The sequence below is a fragment of the Enoplosus armatus genome, chromosome 10 (genome assembly GCF_043641665.1).
Source record: "Enoplosus armatus isolate fEnoArm2 chromosome 10, fEnoArm2.hap1, whole genome shotgun sequence".
Lineage (NCBI taxonomy): Eukaryota > Metazoa > Chordata > Actinopteri > Centrarchiformes > Enoplosidae > Enoplosus > Enoplosus armatus.
Window position 1 is genome coordinate 25,532,805 of NC_092189.1, and position 15,819 is coordinate 25,548,623.

The 15,819-nt window shown below is 42.4% G+C and overlaps 1 protein-coding gene across 1 annotated transcript; it reads right to left on the minus strand.

Annotated features, from left to right (window-relative positions):
- Nucleotides 1-5,251: 5,251 nt before the first annotated feature.
- On the minus strand, nt 5,252-8,820 carry LOC139291671 (proteinase-activated receptor 4). The gene is made up of 2 exons (XM_070913772.1): nt 8,715-8,820; nt 5,252-6,780 (listed from the first exon to the last, which is right to left on the minus strand). The coding sequence occupies exons 1-2, from the start codon at nt 8,818-8,820 to the stop codon at nt 5,720-5,722; spliced, it is 1,167 nt and encodes a 388-aa protein (XP_070769873.1). The 3' UTR covers nt 5,252-5,719.
- Nucleotides 8,821-15,819: the final 6,999 nt, after the last annotated feature.

Sequence of the window (15,819 nt, forward strand, 5' to 3'; positions counted from 1 at the left end):
TCAGGAAAAGGAAACATGAAGTAATAGCAATAACAGTATTAAGTTCCTGCTGTTCAGACACTTGGACATCATCATGGGAGGCAGGTGCTCTGAGGTGTAGAGATACTAAACCCCAGCAAACTTCTGCTTCAAAACTCTTTCATTTTACTCAAAAGGTACAACCTGATGGTGGAAGCCGAACAACATATCCACAAACATTAATAGATCCTGGAAAACATGTTAGATCAGTTCATCTTGTAATATACACATTATCTACATAGAAATGAATTTCAAATGAACCTGTTAATTGAATTAAATTTAATTATACACAAAAATAAATTGTGGTGTCTCTGATAACCAATACAAACAAACCCAAAATAATAAAAAATAAACTATGTTGTAAATATCAATTGACCTCTCACACATTATTTGAGATGTGTTTTAAAATGTCAGCTATGCACAAAAACACCACACTGGGGCTGAATATGAACAAAGGTACACTAGCAGTCACAGTTCAGTCCATCTGCTGGTTCCCCTCATCACGGTCACCCCGTTGTCAGTCTGGCCAATAAGTTTAGGGAGTATGGTGCTCAGCCTGTGCAGCGATTGTGTCGCAGTTGCGATCTAGATGGTAACGAACTTGAAAAAACGCTGTTGGATATTACTGTTGCCGTCGATGTAGTGTAGCACAAGCACCAGCTGGAGATGTCGGCCGTCTTGTCTGCTTGAAATCGGCGCTCTTTACTTCCTCCAGAATGTGATCCTTTAGCACTGACAGCAGTATGGCTGGCTGGACAGACTGATCCATGTGTGCCCAGGTGTTCTCATGCTTCCTCCCTGCTTCGTATGCTCACATCACTGTCCATGCTGGGTCTGTCCCTGTGCTTTTAAAAGCAAGCACAGAAAGTACAATTATAGTTATAATATGCTATATAATTATAGCATCTGTAATGGGGTCATATAAGTGTTGAATGTTTATGTATTGTAAATGTGCCTATTGTAATGCACCCTCCCTGATGTTTTATTTATTATTGTTATTAATATTGTTATTTCACAAGTTTTGTAACTGGAGTTAATTTAATTTGATTTATTCTTAATCATTTTAATATTGTTTGTTCATTAATATGTATGTTTCTATGTATATATCATGTATTTGTATATATTATTATAATACTGGATATTTGTAAGTATGCATACATCATTTTTATAAAATGTTTCTGAGCAGTGTGTAGTAGCATGTAGTGTGTAATGTGTAGAGTGTAGTGTGCAGCGTGTGTGCAGTGTGTGTAGTGTGTGTAGTGTGTAGTGAGTGTGTAATGTGTAACGTGTGTGTAGAGTGTAGTGTGTGTGTGTGTGTGTGTGTGTGTGTGTGTGTGTGTGTGTGTGTAGTGTGTATGTAGAGTGTAGTGTGCGGTGTGTGTGTAGTGTGTAGTGTGCAGTGTGTGTGTAGTGTGCAGTGTGCAGTGTGTGTGTAGTGTGCAGTGTGCAGTGTGTGTGTAGTGTGTAGTGTCCATCCAGAGGTACCAGACTTCACTGTGTGAGAACATCCAGAGGTAACAGACTTCACTGTGTGAGAACATCCAGAAGTAACAGACTTAACTGTGTGAGAACATCCAGAGGTAACAGACTTCACTGTGTGAGAACATCCAGAAGTAACAGACTTCACTGAGTGAGAACATCCAGAAGTAACAGACTTCACTGTGTGAGAACATCCAGAGGTAACAGACTTCACTGTGTGAGAACATCCAGAAGTAACAGACTTCACTGTGTGAGAACATCCAGAGGTAACAGACTTCACTGTGTGAGAACATCCAGAAGTAACAGACTTCACTGTGTGAGAACATCCAGAGGTAACAGACTTCACTGTTTGCTATTGTTTAATTAGTTATTTTTAGTTAGTTTTTTTGTTGAATGTCTACTGCTGATGTTGTATTATTATTGTCGCTGTCCTGGTTTATTGGGGGTTATTCCTAATAAACCATTCAATCTGAGATGCGAGAATATGACAGGAGGTGATGAAAGTCTAGATGATTGAAATGACCGTTACAGAGCAGGAAACAGACTGACTACAAAATAAAGTTCATTTTATTTTTTTTGAACATGATTTGATACTCTGTGTTGAAAAAGAAGGTTGTTTTTCTTTTTGCTGGATTCTTTGTTCCACTTTCTGTTTTCTATGTAGAAATCTGATCCTGAAACAGAGTTTTAGAGTTCATGTCAGTTATTGTCTGAATCAAGCTTTAATTTTCAACAGTCCTTTAAAACTCTGTCTTTATACTTGACTCTAACAGATCTGGTCTTGGACTTGTGTTGAACTCGACTGAGGTGGTCTGATCTTCACTGCAGCTGTCCACACATCAGTGTGTGTGTGTGTGTGTGTGTGTGTGTGTGTGTGTGTGTGTGTGTGTGTGTGTGTCACCTCAGGGCATTTTGTCACTTAAGGGACATTTGGCCGATCAGTTTTCCTCCCCCTGAACTGCACGCTTCAAAGGCCGGATGAGCAGATTAGAGGTCAGGACGGGCTCAGGACTAACTGATTTAGGAAGGTTTAGTCTTCACTCTGAAATCCATCCTCTTTGTTTGGCCTCATCGCCCCGCCGGCTCTGTTCCTGTCGGCTTCTTCTTCTCGCCTTTTTAATTCCTTTTTCTCTGCTTCAGTAAGCTACAGAGGCCTGCAGAGGACAAACATGTAACTGATCCCAAAATAAGTTTTACAGTGAAGGCCAGAGATGACACTGGTAACACTTTTTTATTTGTATTATATTATATTATACTATATATTATATAGTCGCTATATTAGCTCATAAGGTATTTTATGAACACAATAACACTCACATTAGTTTTCTATTAGTTTAGTTTGTTGACCTTTCGACCTCATGCACGTTACACTGCGAACAGATAAATGATGACACTTTTGTTTCATACGTCAGACTCGTTCAGTTCACACATTTAGTTTAACTTCTGTACCGTCACACTTTCATTAAGTTTATCTTGATTTATTAAACTCTCAAACAGCTTTCAGAGCAGACAAAATGTCCTCACTTCACAAAGATACACACACACACACACACACACACACACACACACACAAACCTTCGATCTGAATCAATAAAGAAGTGACTTGAACAGCAGATTATGAAAACAAAAGTATGTTTTATTGTCATCCTTCATGTACATGAAACCTTCCAGAAGAACCAAGAGAGAAACAGCTTCATAGAATAATATACAACAGACAGATACTGAATATATATACACACATCTTCATCATCATCATCATCATCATCATCACACCAGTCTTTTCCTCCACCACATTTCAGAGAGAAATGTTGAACTTTCTTCTTCACTTTGTATTCTTTATTACATTGAGTTTTTCCCACTTGCTTATTTTAAATGAAGTAACATGTTGGTACTTGTAGTGGAGTATTTCATTGTAGTACTACTACTTTTACTAAATTAAAGGAAGAGTTTTATTTCTTCTTTGTCTTTCTTGTGGAGGAACAGACCTACAGAGAGCGTTGAAACACGAGCATCTGCTGCCCCCTGCTGTTCACTCAGAGTATCACGTCCTGTCTCAGTCTGAAGGAGCTGGCATCTCTGAGCGGCTCACATGTTCCCTGAGGTTTGTCACTGTACATCAATATTATAGTACTGATATAATAGTTGTTATTCCCAGTTACTACTAATGTTAATAATGATGAAATGATATCAAATATAAATGCAAATGTTGTCAAAGCAGCATGAATACAGATTTGAAGTTGTCAATGCTATTATTAGTCATATTTCAGTTATTATTATAGTTGTGATGTGTATTATTTGATACTAATCATCGCCTACATCTGGGGAATGAAGAAGAAATTAACAACAGTTGTTATTGCTATAACTGTTGCTGCTGTGCATCTCTCTCTGTCTCTCTCCATGTGTCTCTCTCTCTCGTTCTGTCTCTGTCTCTCTCTCCTGTCTGTCTCTCTGTCTTTCTCTCCCAGTCTCTCTCCGTGTGTTAACTTGTCTCTCTGTCTCTCTCTCCTGTCTGTCTCTCTGTCTCTGTCTCTCTCCCTGGGTGGAAGCAGTGAGCGTGCTGAGCGCTGTGTGAGTGATGTTCTATCTTTATCTTATCTTAAGTTGTAAACAGCTCTACGTTACTGTGTTGTATATAGAGCTGTTTGAGGTTTTTTTTAGGAGGTTTGGTACGTTTTTGCGGTTGGCCAGCGGTTGCTGGTCGGCGTGCTAAACGCCGGTATGGACCAAACTAACAAGGAAACATGTCTCGAAGATTTCGCCAGCTTTCGCTTGTTCGTGGTAGAGAGTGACATCTCATCAGAACATGTCCAGAGAAACACAAGACCGCTGCTGAGCAACAGAACCAGAACCAGACAGAGGACAGGAGACGATGTGTGTAGTATGTTCGGCTTTCCCTGGTGGCCCCTGATTGGTTGATCATCATCACCATCTTCCCCTCTAGGAACTGTTTCTTTCAGTGTAGAAAGATTAAATCAGAAGAACAGATGAAAGTAGTTGCTGATTAAAGATGTTGAGCCTGGTGTGTTAGAGGAATTAAAAAAGTACTTACAGTATATAGAGTATATAGAGTCATTTAGTTTAGGTCCCTCCTACTAAATGCAAACGTGTTGCCCTCCTGATTCCTGTACGTCTTGACTTCTACCCCGTAAGTACAAAATATTTACACTGAAACTTGTGGGTAGTAATCTAAAGCATTAAAGCTCCCATATTATGCTCATTTCAGCTATATATTTTATTCTGGGGCTCCGCTAGAGCGGTTTTGCATGATTCACAGTTCAATAAGTCCTTCTTCATCTTATACTGGCCCTTCATGCAGCCCCTCAGTTCACCGTCTGTCTGAAACAAGACATTTGAGACAAACTGAACAACCTCCAAACACCTGAAGAGTCTCCTGAGCAGAGTGCTCCAATAACTCAGACAGACTGAGCGGGTGGATGAGCTTCCCTGCACTTGGTGGGCGTGCTGTGATTGGAGCAGATGACCTGCTGGGGGCGTGGCTGAGTGCAGTGACTGTATAGTTGTGACATCAAAACCTTACAGAAGTCCTGTTGGCTCATTTAAAGACACATTGTCTGAATATGGGCTGAGTGTTTTGATACTTTCACAGTATTTATATATCAGCTAGACCTGCTTTATAATCCAACAAGACATGGACATCTCACTTTCTACAATATGGGACCTTTAACATTAATGTTTATTATTCCAATATACAAACATCAATATAATACATACAATCACTCACTTATGGAGACATTTTAGTACAAGTTGAAAAATAAGGTTTTAAGACTCAAATACAGACAGAAATGACTTCACCACAGTCTGTCTGTGACTCCTCAGAGATTTTTAATAATTGTGTTGTTTAATTTTACTGTCAATTTACAATATTTTTCCTCAAATCTTTGATTCTGTGTATTTATAAAATAGCAGTATGAATCTTTTTCTCATGATTTTATTTCCTTTATAATGTTTTGTTCACATAAACTAAAATAATAATCATGAAGTTTCTGACAGGATCTAATTTCTATCAGAAGCTACAATCAATCAAGTCATCAGGGACCAATTCTGCCTTCATATCAACATGGTCTTCGTTTAAAGGAGAAGTACAACATTTCTGAGACATTAAATATCACAATGTTTGAATGCTGTGATGATGACGGTGGTAATGTGACCCTCAGTTTGTCCTATTGAAAGGTAAACGTGGTTCTGACAAAGTAACACCTCCTCACGCCGTCTCAGATGCTGACAGACTGGACTTGGACAGCAGGGTGACCTTTGACCTCAGGCCTGATGATGATGAAGAGTATGACACATTGTTCCCCAGAGAAGACGGTATGTCCTCGGAGTCGCCACGGCAACACAGAACGCTCTTGGCCTTCTCCCTGAACTCCACCGACACAAAGTAGAAGATAAAGGGGTCGATGCAGCTGTTGAAGGTGCTCATCGCTAAGCTAACCATGTAGGGGACGTAGAGGTCCTCGCCGTCTCCGTCCAGCGTGCTGTCTGCATAGGTGAGGAGAAGAAGGATGTTGCTGGGCAGCAGACACACAATGAACACCAGCAACACCAGCACCGTCACTCGGATGGCATGACCGTAGCGCTTCCCTTCGGCCAGCAGGGTGTGCAGCACGGCACCGTGGCAGAATAGCACGACCAGGAAGGGCAGCAGGAAGCAGAAAGAAAACAAGGTGGCAAAGTACGGCAGGAAGTAGTTCTCCTGCTCCTCCCCAGGCAGCGCGTCGTGGCAAGTAGTGATCTGAAGCTCGTCCAGCACGTAGGTCTGCCGCGACACCAGCAGGGGCAGCATGGCGGCCAGGACCACCACCCACACTGCTGCCGTCATGTACAGAGACGTCCGCCGGCTGCGCAACGTCTTGGCGCCGAACGGGTGAACCAAAGCGATGTACCTGTCTAGAGCCACCAGCGCCAGACACAGTACAGACCCATACATGTTGCCGTAAAACATCGCTATGACGATGCGGCAGAAGGGCTCGCCCAGCTCCCAGTGGTTTCCTCTGAAGTGGTACACGATGCGGAATGGCAGCACCAGCAGCAGCAGGCAGTCTGCAGTGGTGAGGTTGATAAGCAGCGTGGTGGACGGCAGTGGTTTGGTCCGGAACAGCAGGACCCAGAGAGCCAGCAGGTTGGAGGGCAGACCCACACTGAAGGCCAGCAGGTATAGGACCGGCAGGTACACGTTGGTGGTCGGGGCCTGGATCTCCTTCAGCTGCTTTTCCTTCAGAGTGGTGAAGTTACAGGTTGTCTTAAGCTTGAACGCCCGCAGACCTGCAGAGACCAGAACACACATCAGTCTGTCTGTAGACCTGCACAGACCAGAACACACTTGTCTGTCTGTCTGTAGACCTGCACAGACCAGAACACACATCAGTCAGGACCTGGACTGGACTCACCACACCATCACAAAAACAGCGAGACAATGGCTCTTCTTCCTCTGCAGGCTGAGGATGCTCAACATGGACTCCAGGATCTACAACTTCTACAGGTGCACTGAGGGCATCCTGAATGGTTGCATCACCACCTGGTATTACAGTTGCACCACCCTCAACCGGAAGGCTCTGCAGAGGCTGGTGGAAACTGTGCCATCCATAGAGGACCTCTATATCCAGCAGTGTAGGAAGACGGTCAACAGGATCACCAGAGACCCCAATCACTCCAGCAACCAACTGTCTACTCAAGACTTGCACAGACCAGAACACTCATGTCAGCCTGTCTGTAGACCTGCACAGACCAGAACACATGTCAGTCTGTCTGTAGACCTGCAGAGACCACAACATACGTCAGTCTGTCTGTAGACCTGCACAGACCAGAACACACGCCAGTCTGTCTGTTGACCTGCAGAGACGAGAACATACATGCCAGTCTGTCTGTAGACCTACCGCCTTGCCGCCTGTGTGATTGTCTTCACCTGTCTTGATTACTAGTTTTTGGATTCTGATTCTTGCCTGTTCCTTGCCTGATCTGTTTACCTGTTTGGATTGCTTTCCCGGTTTTGACCACGGCCTGCCTGACAATCCTGTAAGTCTTTGTCCCCCTTGGTTTTTGCAATAAAACCTTTTTTTACCCTGCATCAGTTCCCGTGTCTGCATTTGGGTCCTATTCCCCGTTCTGCCTAGCACCTTGCCATTACAGCTGTGACACGACCAGAACACACGTCAGTCTCTCTGTAGACCTGCAGCAACCAGAACACACATCTATCTGACTGTAGACCTGCAGCGACCAGAACACACACCTGTCTGACTGTAGACCTGCAGCGACCAGAACACACACCTGTCTGACTGTAGACCTGCAGCGACCAGAACACACACCTGTCTGACTGTAGACCTTCAGCGACCAGAACACACATCTATATGACTGTAGACCTGCAGCGACCAGAACACACACCTGTCTGACTGTAGACCTGCAGCGACCAGAACACACATCTGTCTGACTGTAGACCTGCAGAGACAAACTGAACATTACCTTCATGAAGGAGGATTTATTGCATTGTTTATAAAGATATATAAGAAATATTTGGGGGAATCCAGAGTGAACAGCACCTCTGCTTTCTGACAAACTACAAACTGTTTTTCACCACAGCCAACAAACCCATCGGTGGTTTGTTGTTTCATCAGGCTGAGCCTTTTTAACAGAACAGACAGGAAGCATCTCTTGTAAACTGTATCAGCTGGTTCCTGCTCTAAATGTACTCTATAATCATCATGTTTAAACATTATATACAAATCTATCATCTTTTCACTGAGTGAAATATTCAATGTAGTGTAGCACAGTAGTGTAGTACTGCTGTTCAGAACCGTTTCACTTCTCAGTGCAGTAAACAGGAAAAACTGTTCCAGAGGATATTTACTGAACTGTGAGACACATCTATACACACATTTGTGTGTAGACTTGTGAGGACATCACTGTTATAATACATTCACTTACACTAAACTTAAAACCAAAAATTTCCTCACTTTAACAAAATGTCCTCTCTTTCAGGGACTAAGTCAGCTTAGTCCTCTCACAGGTAGAAAAACAAGGGCACACATGGTTTGCATGAGTGTGAATGCCGGGAGAATCTGACTTGTTTTAATGTTTAAACTCTGACTCTCTCTGAGAAAACATGTCCTGATCTGAAACAGAAGCAGCTGGGAATCAAGCCTGTCTCTACCTGTCCATGTGTTCAGAGGAAGAAGAAGAAGAAAAAGAAGACGAAGACTTACGGACGGACATGCTGGAGCATTCGTCTGCTGGACGAGAAGACAGAGAGACGCTGCAGACGGACGACAGTAGAGAGACGAAGACCAGAGACCCAAAAATCAACCTCATCTTCTTCTTTTCCTTCAATTCTTACAATTCTTCTTCTTTTAGGACTACTTCTACTTCTTTTTTCAATTTTCCGTCTCCCAGTTCCTACAACTGCTCTTTTTCTTTTTTCTCTATTTCTGAGTTTGTCTCTCGACAGCTGCAGCTCTCTTCCTCCTACTGGAGTAGTACTCTTGTAGTACAGTAGCAGTACTCTTGTAGTAGTAGTAGTAGTCGTACTCTTGTAGCAGTTGTAGTGGTGTAAGTGCTGTGAGGCAGCAGCCTGTTTGTGTTATCTGATCTCAGAGCTGCCGGTGTCGACTCGCCTCCTCTGCTAATGGAACCCAGATGTGTGTGTGTGTGTGTGTGTGTGTGTGTGTGTGTGTGTGTGTGTGCGTGTGCGTGTGTGTATGTCTTGTATGTCTATCTTTGTGGGGACATGTCTTCCTTAAATGTATTTGAGGGTTCAGTTTAGATGTAAAGGTTTGGTGCTTGGGAATGCATTATGTCCTCACAAGTATAGAAGTACCAACATGTCTGTTTGTTTGTTCCTCCCACACTGTGATTCAGGCGATGATGAAAAGTGTTCAGCTTCCTTCATCAAAGAGGAAATGTCTGTTTGTATGTAACTGACCATTCTCTGAACCCCACCCCTGAACAAATGATTGTCCAATCACAGCTCAGCAACACTAACTGGTCACAGCAGGTCTTTTGGATTTCTCCACATGTTCAGGTTTTCTGGTGACATGGACGGGTTATGAGACAAAAAGCCCCTGGGTACAGACATGGAAGAGGCCCCAACCTCAACTACATAGGGGCAAGACACCCAGACTGAAAGAGACCACCACCAAGAGACACAAAACCACCACAAAGATGCAAAACAACCACAAAGAGACGTCTGTGCGTACATATATATGTGTGTGTGTGTGTGTGTGTGTGTGTGTGTGTGTATATGTATACATATATGTATGTGTGTGTGTGTGTGTGTGTATGTATATATACACATATGTGTATATATACATATATACACATATATGTGTATATATACATATACACACACACACACACACACATACATGTACATGTATCTATGTATGTATGTATGTATGTATGTATATTTAAGTGCATGCAGCCTGTTACAGTCGCTCCTCTTTCTTCTCTGTATATCTTTCTTACTTTCTGCTTTATTTTATCATAACTCCATATTGTCTTTTTAACTACCGACTTTTGAAGTTGCGCCCTCTCCAAACATGCTGGTGGAGAGAGTTCTGGTACTTTTTTCATTACTTTCATTCAGACATCGTACAGTCGCGCAGCAACTTCTGGGCGGCATTGTTTACTCCAGAAATCAGCTGATCGCTCTGAAGCCGGCCGGCTTGGAGACCAGATCATCGGAGATCCCCGCTGAAATCTGGAGAAAAACACGCAGAGGATGCAGAGGGGGAACGAAGCGACGAGGGAAGAGAGGTGGGTCGAGGCAACAGAGGCTTATGGAGAAGAGGAAATATAAGCCGTGTCTCCCCTCTCTCATCATGGGCAATGTGAGATCGCTGGCAAACAAGATGGACGAGCTAACGGACAGGAGTCAGAGGGAGTACCGGGAGTGTAGTGTGCTTTACGGAGACATGGCTGCACCAGGACATTCCCGATGACAACGTCTCCATCGACGACGTTCCCCTCGACCAGTAGCAGTTTCTAAACCACTTCTCAGAAGGGGAAACAAGGCTAAGAAACAGCAGCATTTTACTGTGGGTGAAGAAAAGTCCTATTTACTGATGAATCCAAGTTAGAGATTTCTGGCAGTAACAGAAGGGTGTATGTTTTTTTGCATTTGTAATGAAAAAAATAGTATTGCATTCGAAACATGCAGAATAGAAGTATCTTGACTAGTGGTCTCAGACGTTTGGACCCCACTGTGTGTATATATGTATATATATGTACGTGTGTGTGTACATACATGTCTGTCTGTCTCTCTCTGTCTTCCTGTCTCTACCAGCAGCTGATAAGCAGGTTTCCTGTCTCTGAAACTCAGCTGTTTTGTTCTGCAGCAGACAGTTTAAATCAACTCTGACAGTCTGTTTTTACTGCTGCTGTCGTTATGATGGTAAAAAGTTACAGACGGAGACACGTTCAAGTAAAAACATGAAACAAATGAATAATGAGTGCAGAAACATAAAAACATACAGAACCTGAGTGACCTTCACATCTCAACCCAGCTGAAGTCATACAGGAGGGGTCCTTGTACAGGTCTGGTCCCTGAAGTGATTGTAGAGGTGTTTTAGAATCAGAATCAGAATCAGAATCAGAAATACTTTATTGATCCCCGGGGGGAAATTTGACATGGTACAGGTGCTCCCATTCAAGAATAGAAGAAGTAGCATAGAGCTAGAAATGCTAGTAGGCTCTAATAGTCATTGATGAGGGCTCGTTAAGGTTCTTTATGAATAGGAGCAGTTTTCTGTCTTCCCCTGTAGAATTGATTTAACTCAGAAGTTTGATCTTGTGGACAAACTGTCAGCCAACCAAGTTATTCATTTACATTTCACACATATAACACACTTCACTTTTTGCACATTACATAAAATGAGAGCTGTCCCATCACCAAACTGCAGCCTGTGCTCTCAAAATGTTTTGGCACATTTCTTCATGTGGTCTGGGGGGTCCAGCGGTTGTGGCTTTCAAAGATGCTGTCATACATTTTGTCCAAACCAGTTCTTTAGCAGTCCTGTTAATGCCAGTTCCACCTCTGAGCTCTGTGTTCAGCAGAGGTGTCTGGTTAGCCGGCCTTACAGCTGCCAAGATACTGACAACCAGTAGATGGAAATCACTCTGCCAATATGTAAAGATGGCTTCTTGATAGATGGATAAAGTGCAAGACACTGTTACGTCTTACGCTTACACTTACTGTTAAGACATGTTATTATTACTATACAGTCCTTATCATAGCATATAAGTAACATTCAACAAAACAACATGTTATTATTACTATGCAGTCCTGTGAATGTTATTTGGTTAATGGACATTTGAAATTACATTCATTAGCTACCTCTGTGGTTTAACAAACTGTTCAAAGCTCAATAAATAAATCATGTTTGTTGTGATTGTTATGTTTATTGATTTGTTATTATTTCTTCATTAGCTGCCGAATCAGTAAACAAACTGAACCGCAAACTAAGCCTCCTGCTGCAGTTACTAACTGTGTCCACCAGATGTCAGTCCTGACCAATCATCATCATCATCATCACCATCACTACCTCCTTCTTGTCTCCACTGAGGGAAACATTCAAACACACTTCATGTCTGCCGCATCACTTCATTCTTTCCAGCTGTTCTGTATTTACAACAAAATGTCCCGAATGGAATTTATCAGGAGAAACAGTAAATGATCCCATTTTGTTTGAAGATGAACAAAGATGATATTTGTATGTTGGTTTAATTAAGTTAAATTTCACGGATCAGGATGATAGCTGAGGTCTTCAGTGGAATATTTTTAGATTTGTATAATTTGTAAAACAAACATTTATAAAATACATTGTAAAATAAACAGCTTAGACTGATCCCCCCTGTTTTAGAGTATATTTAAATTTAATTTAAAGTTTAATTCATGAAAACTGAGCACTGCTATCTGCTGAGAGTCTGTGAGAGTCATGTTTTTTGACTTCTCCAATGCGTTCAACACCATCCGTCCGGCTCTACTAGGTGAGAAGCTGACGGAGATGCAGGTGGATGCCCCCCTCGTGTCCTGGATTGTCAACTACCTGACTGGCAGACCACAGTATGTGCGCTTACAACACTGTGTGTCAGACAGAATGGTCAGCAACACCGGGGCCCCGCAGGGGACTGTCCTCTCTCCCTTCCTCTTCACCATCTACAACACAGACTTCAGCTACTGCACAGAGACCTGCCATCTTCAGAAAGTTTCTGATGACTCAGCAATAGTTGGATGTATCAGTAAGGGTGATGAGGAGGAGTACAGGGCTGCTGTGGACAACTTTGTCACATGGTGCGAGCAGAACCATCTGCAGCTCAACGTGACAAAGACAAAGGAACTGACTGTTGATCTGAGGAGGACCAAGGCGCCGATGGGTCAGTGTGGACATTGTAGAGGATTACAGGTACCTGGGAGTTCACATTGACAGTAAACTGGACTGGGCGAAGAACACTAACGCCCTCTACAAAAAGGGCCAGAGCTGAGGCGGCTGAGGTCCTTCAACATCTGCCGGACTATGCTGAGGATGTTCTATGAGTCTGTGGTGGCCAGTGCTATCCTCTATGCTGTTGCATGCTGGGGCAGCAGGCTGAGGGTGGCGGACTCCAACAGACTAAACAAACTGATCCGCAAGGCCAGTGACGTTGTGGGGGTGGAGCTGGACTCTCTGACGGTGGTGTCAGAGACGAGGATGCTGTCCAAGCTGCGGGTCATCTTGGACAATGTCTCACATCCTCTCCATGACGTACTGGTCAGACACAAGAGCAGCTTCAGTGGGAGACTCATTCCTCCCAAATGTACAACTGAGCACCACAGGAAATCATTCCTGCCTGTGGCCATCAAACTGTTCAGCTCCTCCCTGTCAGACACTCAGAAGAAACAGACTGGAAATCTGGACCTGCTTCTACATATACTACCTCATTATTATTTATTCTTTAAATGTCAGTGCAATACATATATAGTCATACACAATAGTGCAATACATACATACATATATATACATACATATACATTGCTACTGTATATATTTTTTACTTTTATTTTTCACTTAAATATTGTAAATGTGTATATTTCTATTTTCTATTTCTTATTTTTTATTTTTTATATTTTGTACATACTCTTATTTCTAAATTTATGCTACTTTCTACTCTTGAATGGGAGCACCGGTACTGTATAATTTACCCCCGGGATCAATAAAGTATTTCTGATTCTGAGAAAGATTGTGATCTGATGAAAAGCTCCAGAACAGCTACTAAATGGAGTTGTGGAGGTTCTAATGGTCGTTCAGGAGGTTCCTTGGTATGTTTTCGATGAGTTTTTTTGTACGTAGTGTTAAAGTTCAACAAATATTAGTGGTCATCAGTAGTCATATTAGATTTACGATACCAAAAACTTTAATTAGGGCTAATAATAATTATTATACTAATTATTATGATTAAAATTGTGATTGTTGATTTTTGTTAAAATAGAAATCAAACAGACAGACAGACAGGTGGGCGCTCTCTCGGCAGGTATCGCGACAGCTGATCCAAATCTCAGGTTTATTTTATTTTTTTAAATCTCAGGTATCTAAACATGAAGGTATCGCACACGCGCCCTGTCTGCCGCCTCCCAGTGCTGTGGCTCCGCGCCTGCGCAGTGCGCCCCAAACTGCGAGACCGAGAGACGGGGCTTGAGCCTCCGCAACGTACAACAACCACCAGGACGGAAGAAAACACCGAATAACAGCAGGATCCATCGGCCGTAAATCCACCGAGCCCCACCGGACATTCACTGCGTTAACAGCGTGAGAGAAGGCGGGAGGAGAGCGGAGGTAGGCGAGGGTCGGTAGACCGGGAGCCTGCCTGTCTGTCCGCCTGCAGACGGTAAGACAAAGCGAAATGAAGCGGCTGCCAGCGCTTTCAAACGGCGATTAAACACTGAGTCATGGTGCTGGACTCACTGCTGCGGTTTAAAACGAACATTTATGAAACGGAGTTCTGAATACAATGTGTGTTTAAACCCTCGGAGGGTTTCAGGACTGAAGACATGGCGGCGTGAAGGTCCAGATGTTGGCCTGGTGATGATGCTCCATGTTCTCACAGACAGCAGACACACTGACGACACTGTCCTGATGTCCTCACACTGTCTGTCCTGTCCCTGACAGTCTGAACCCAGGGTTTTACTGACTGTAAGGACGACAGGAAACACATGCTGGGACATAAAGAAGATCTGTGGAGGACATTCAGAGACATAAAGAAGACATTTAGAGACAAAACGGAACAATTTGAGGTGGGAGACTGAAATAAATTATATAAATGAATAATAAGACATTTAGTAGACACAAAGGGATAGAATAAGATTAACAAGATGAGGAGACATAAAGAAAACCTTTGGAGGACATGAAAAGATATAAAGACATGCCTTTGAGGACCTAAACTGACATTAAAAAACAGACAGAAACATTTTCAGAACATGAGGAGGCAGAAAACATTTTGGGATAAAGGTCATTTTGATGTACATAAACAAACTGGAGGACACTAAAACATTACAGAGATATTTGGTGAATATAAAGACATTCCTAAAGAATGTAAAGAGTCTTTAAAAGACAAAAATGTCCTTTAGAGGACATAAACATATTTTTAGTACAGATTTTGAGGACATGAAGAAGACAAAGACGTCCTTTCAAAAATATAAATGATATTACAGACAGATTTTGAGGACAAATACTTAAATATTGGAGAAGACAAGCCTTTGGGGGACATAAAGAGACATAAAGACATGGTTTTAAGTACGTAAACTGGCATTAGCAACATATTTTGAGGGTAAATGAAATATTGTAGGACAGGGACATTAAGACATTTTCAGTATATAAACAGACATAAACGAGCAGTTTTGAGGGAATAAAGAGACTTTCCTTGAAGGACATGAACTGACATTAACAACCGATTTTGAGGACAAACAGTAAAATATTGGGAGACAAAGAGACATTAAGACATTTTGAAAGGAGACGTTGGAGGACATATAGAGAGGACATAAACTGACAGCAAAGTTTGAGGAAAATTCAGCACTGAAATATTAGCATATAAAAAGACAAAGATATGTTGACAGTATACAGAGACAGTTGGAGGACACAGACGAAAGACAAAGACTTCCTTTTGAGGACATAGATAACCCTAAAAACAGAGTTTTAGAACAAAGAGACAAAGACATGACGAGGACATACAGGAGAAAGTTGGACGCTGTAGTCCTCAGGATGACAGGATGTTTTTGGTCTGAAGGAGTTTCTTTTTGTTTCCTGACAGTTTGGATGTAACAAGGACTGAGAGGACGAC

Excerpts from the sequence above, each read along its gene's own strand:
- LOC139291671 (XM_070913772.1), bottom strand. The coding sequence starts at position 8,820 with ATGAGGTTGATTTTTGGGTCTCTGGTCTTCGTCTCTCTACTGTCGTCC. Across the intron at positions 6,781-8,714 it reads ATGCTCCAGCATGTCCGTCC|GTCTGCGGGCGTTCAAGCTT; the intron begins GTAAGTCTTCGT and ends TGGTCTCTGCAG.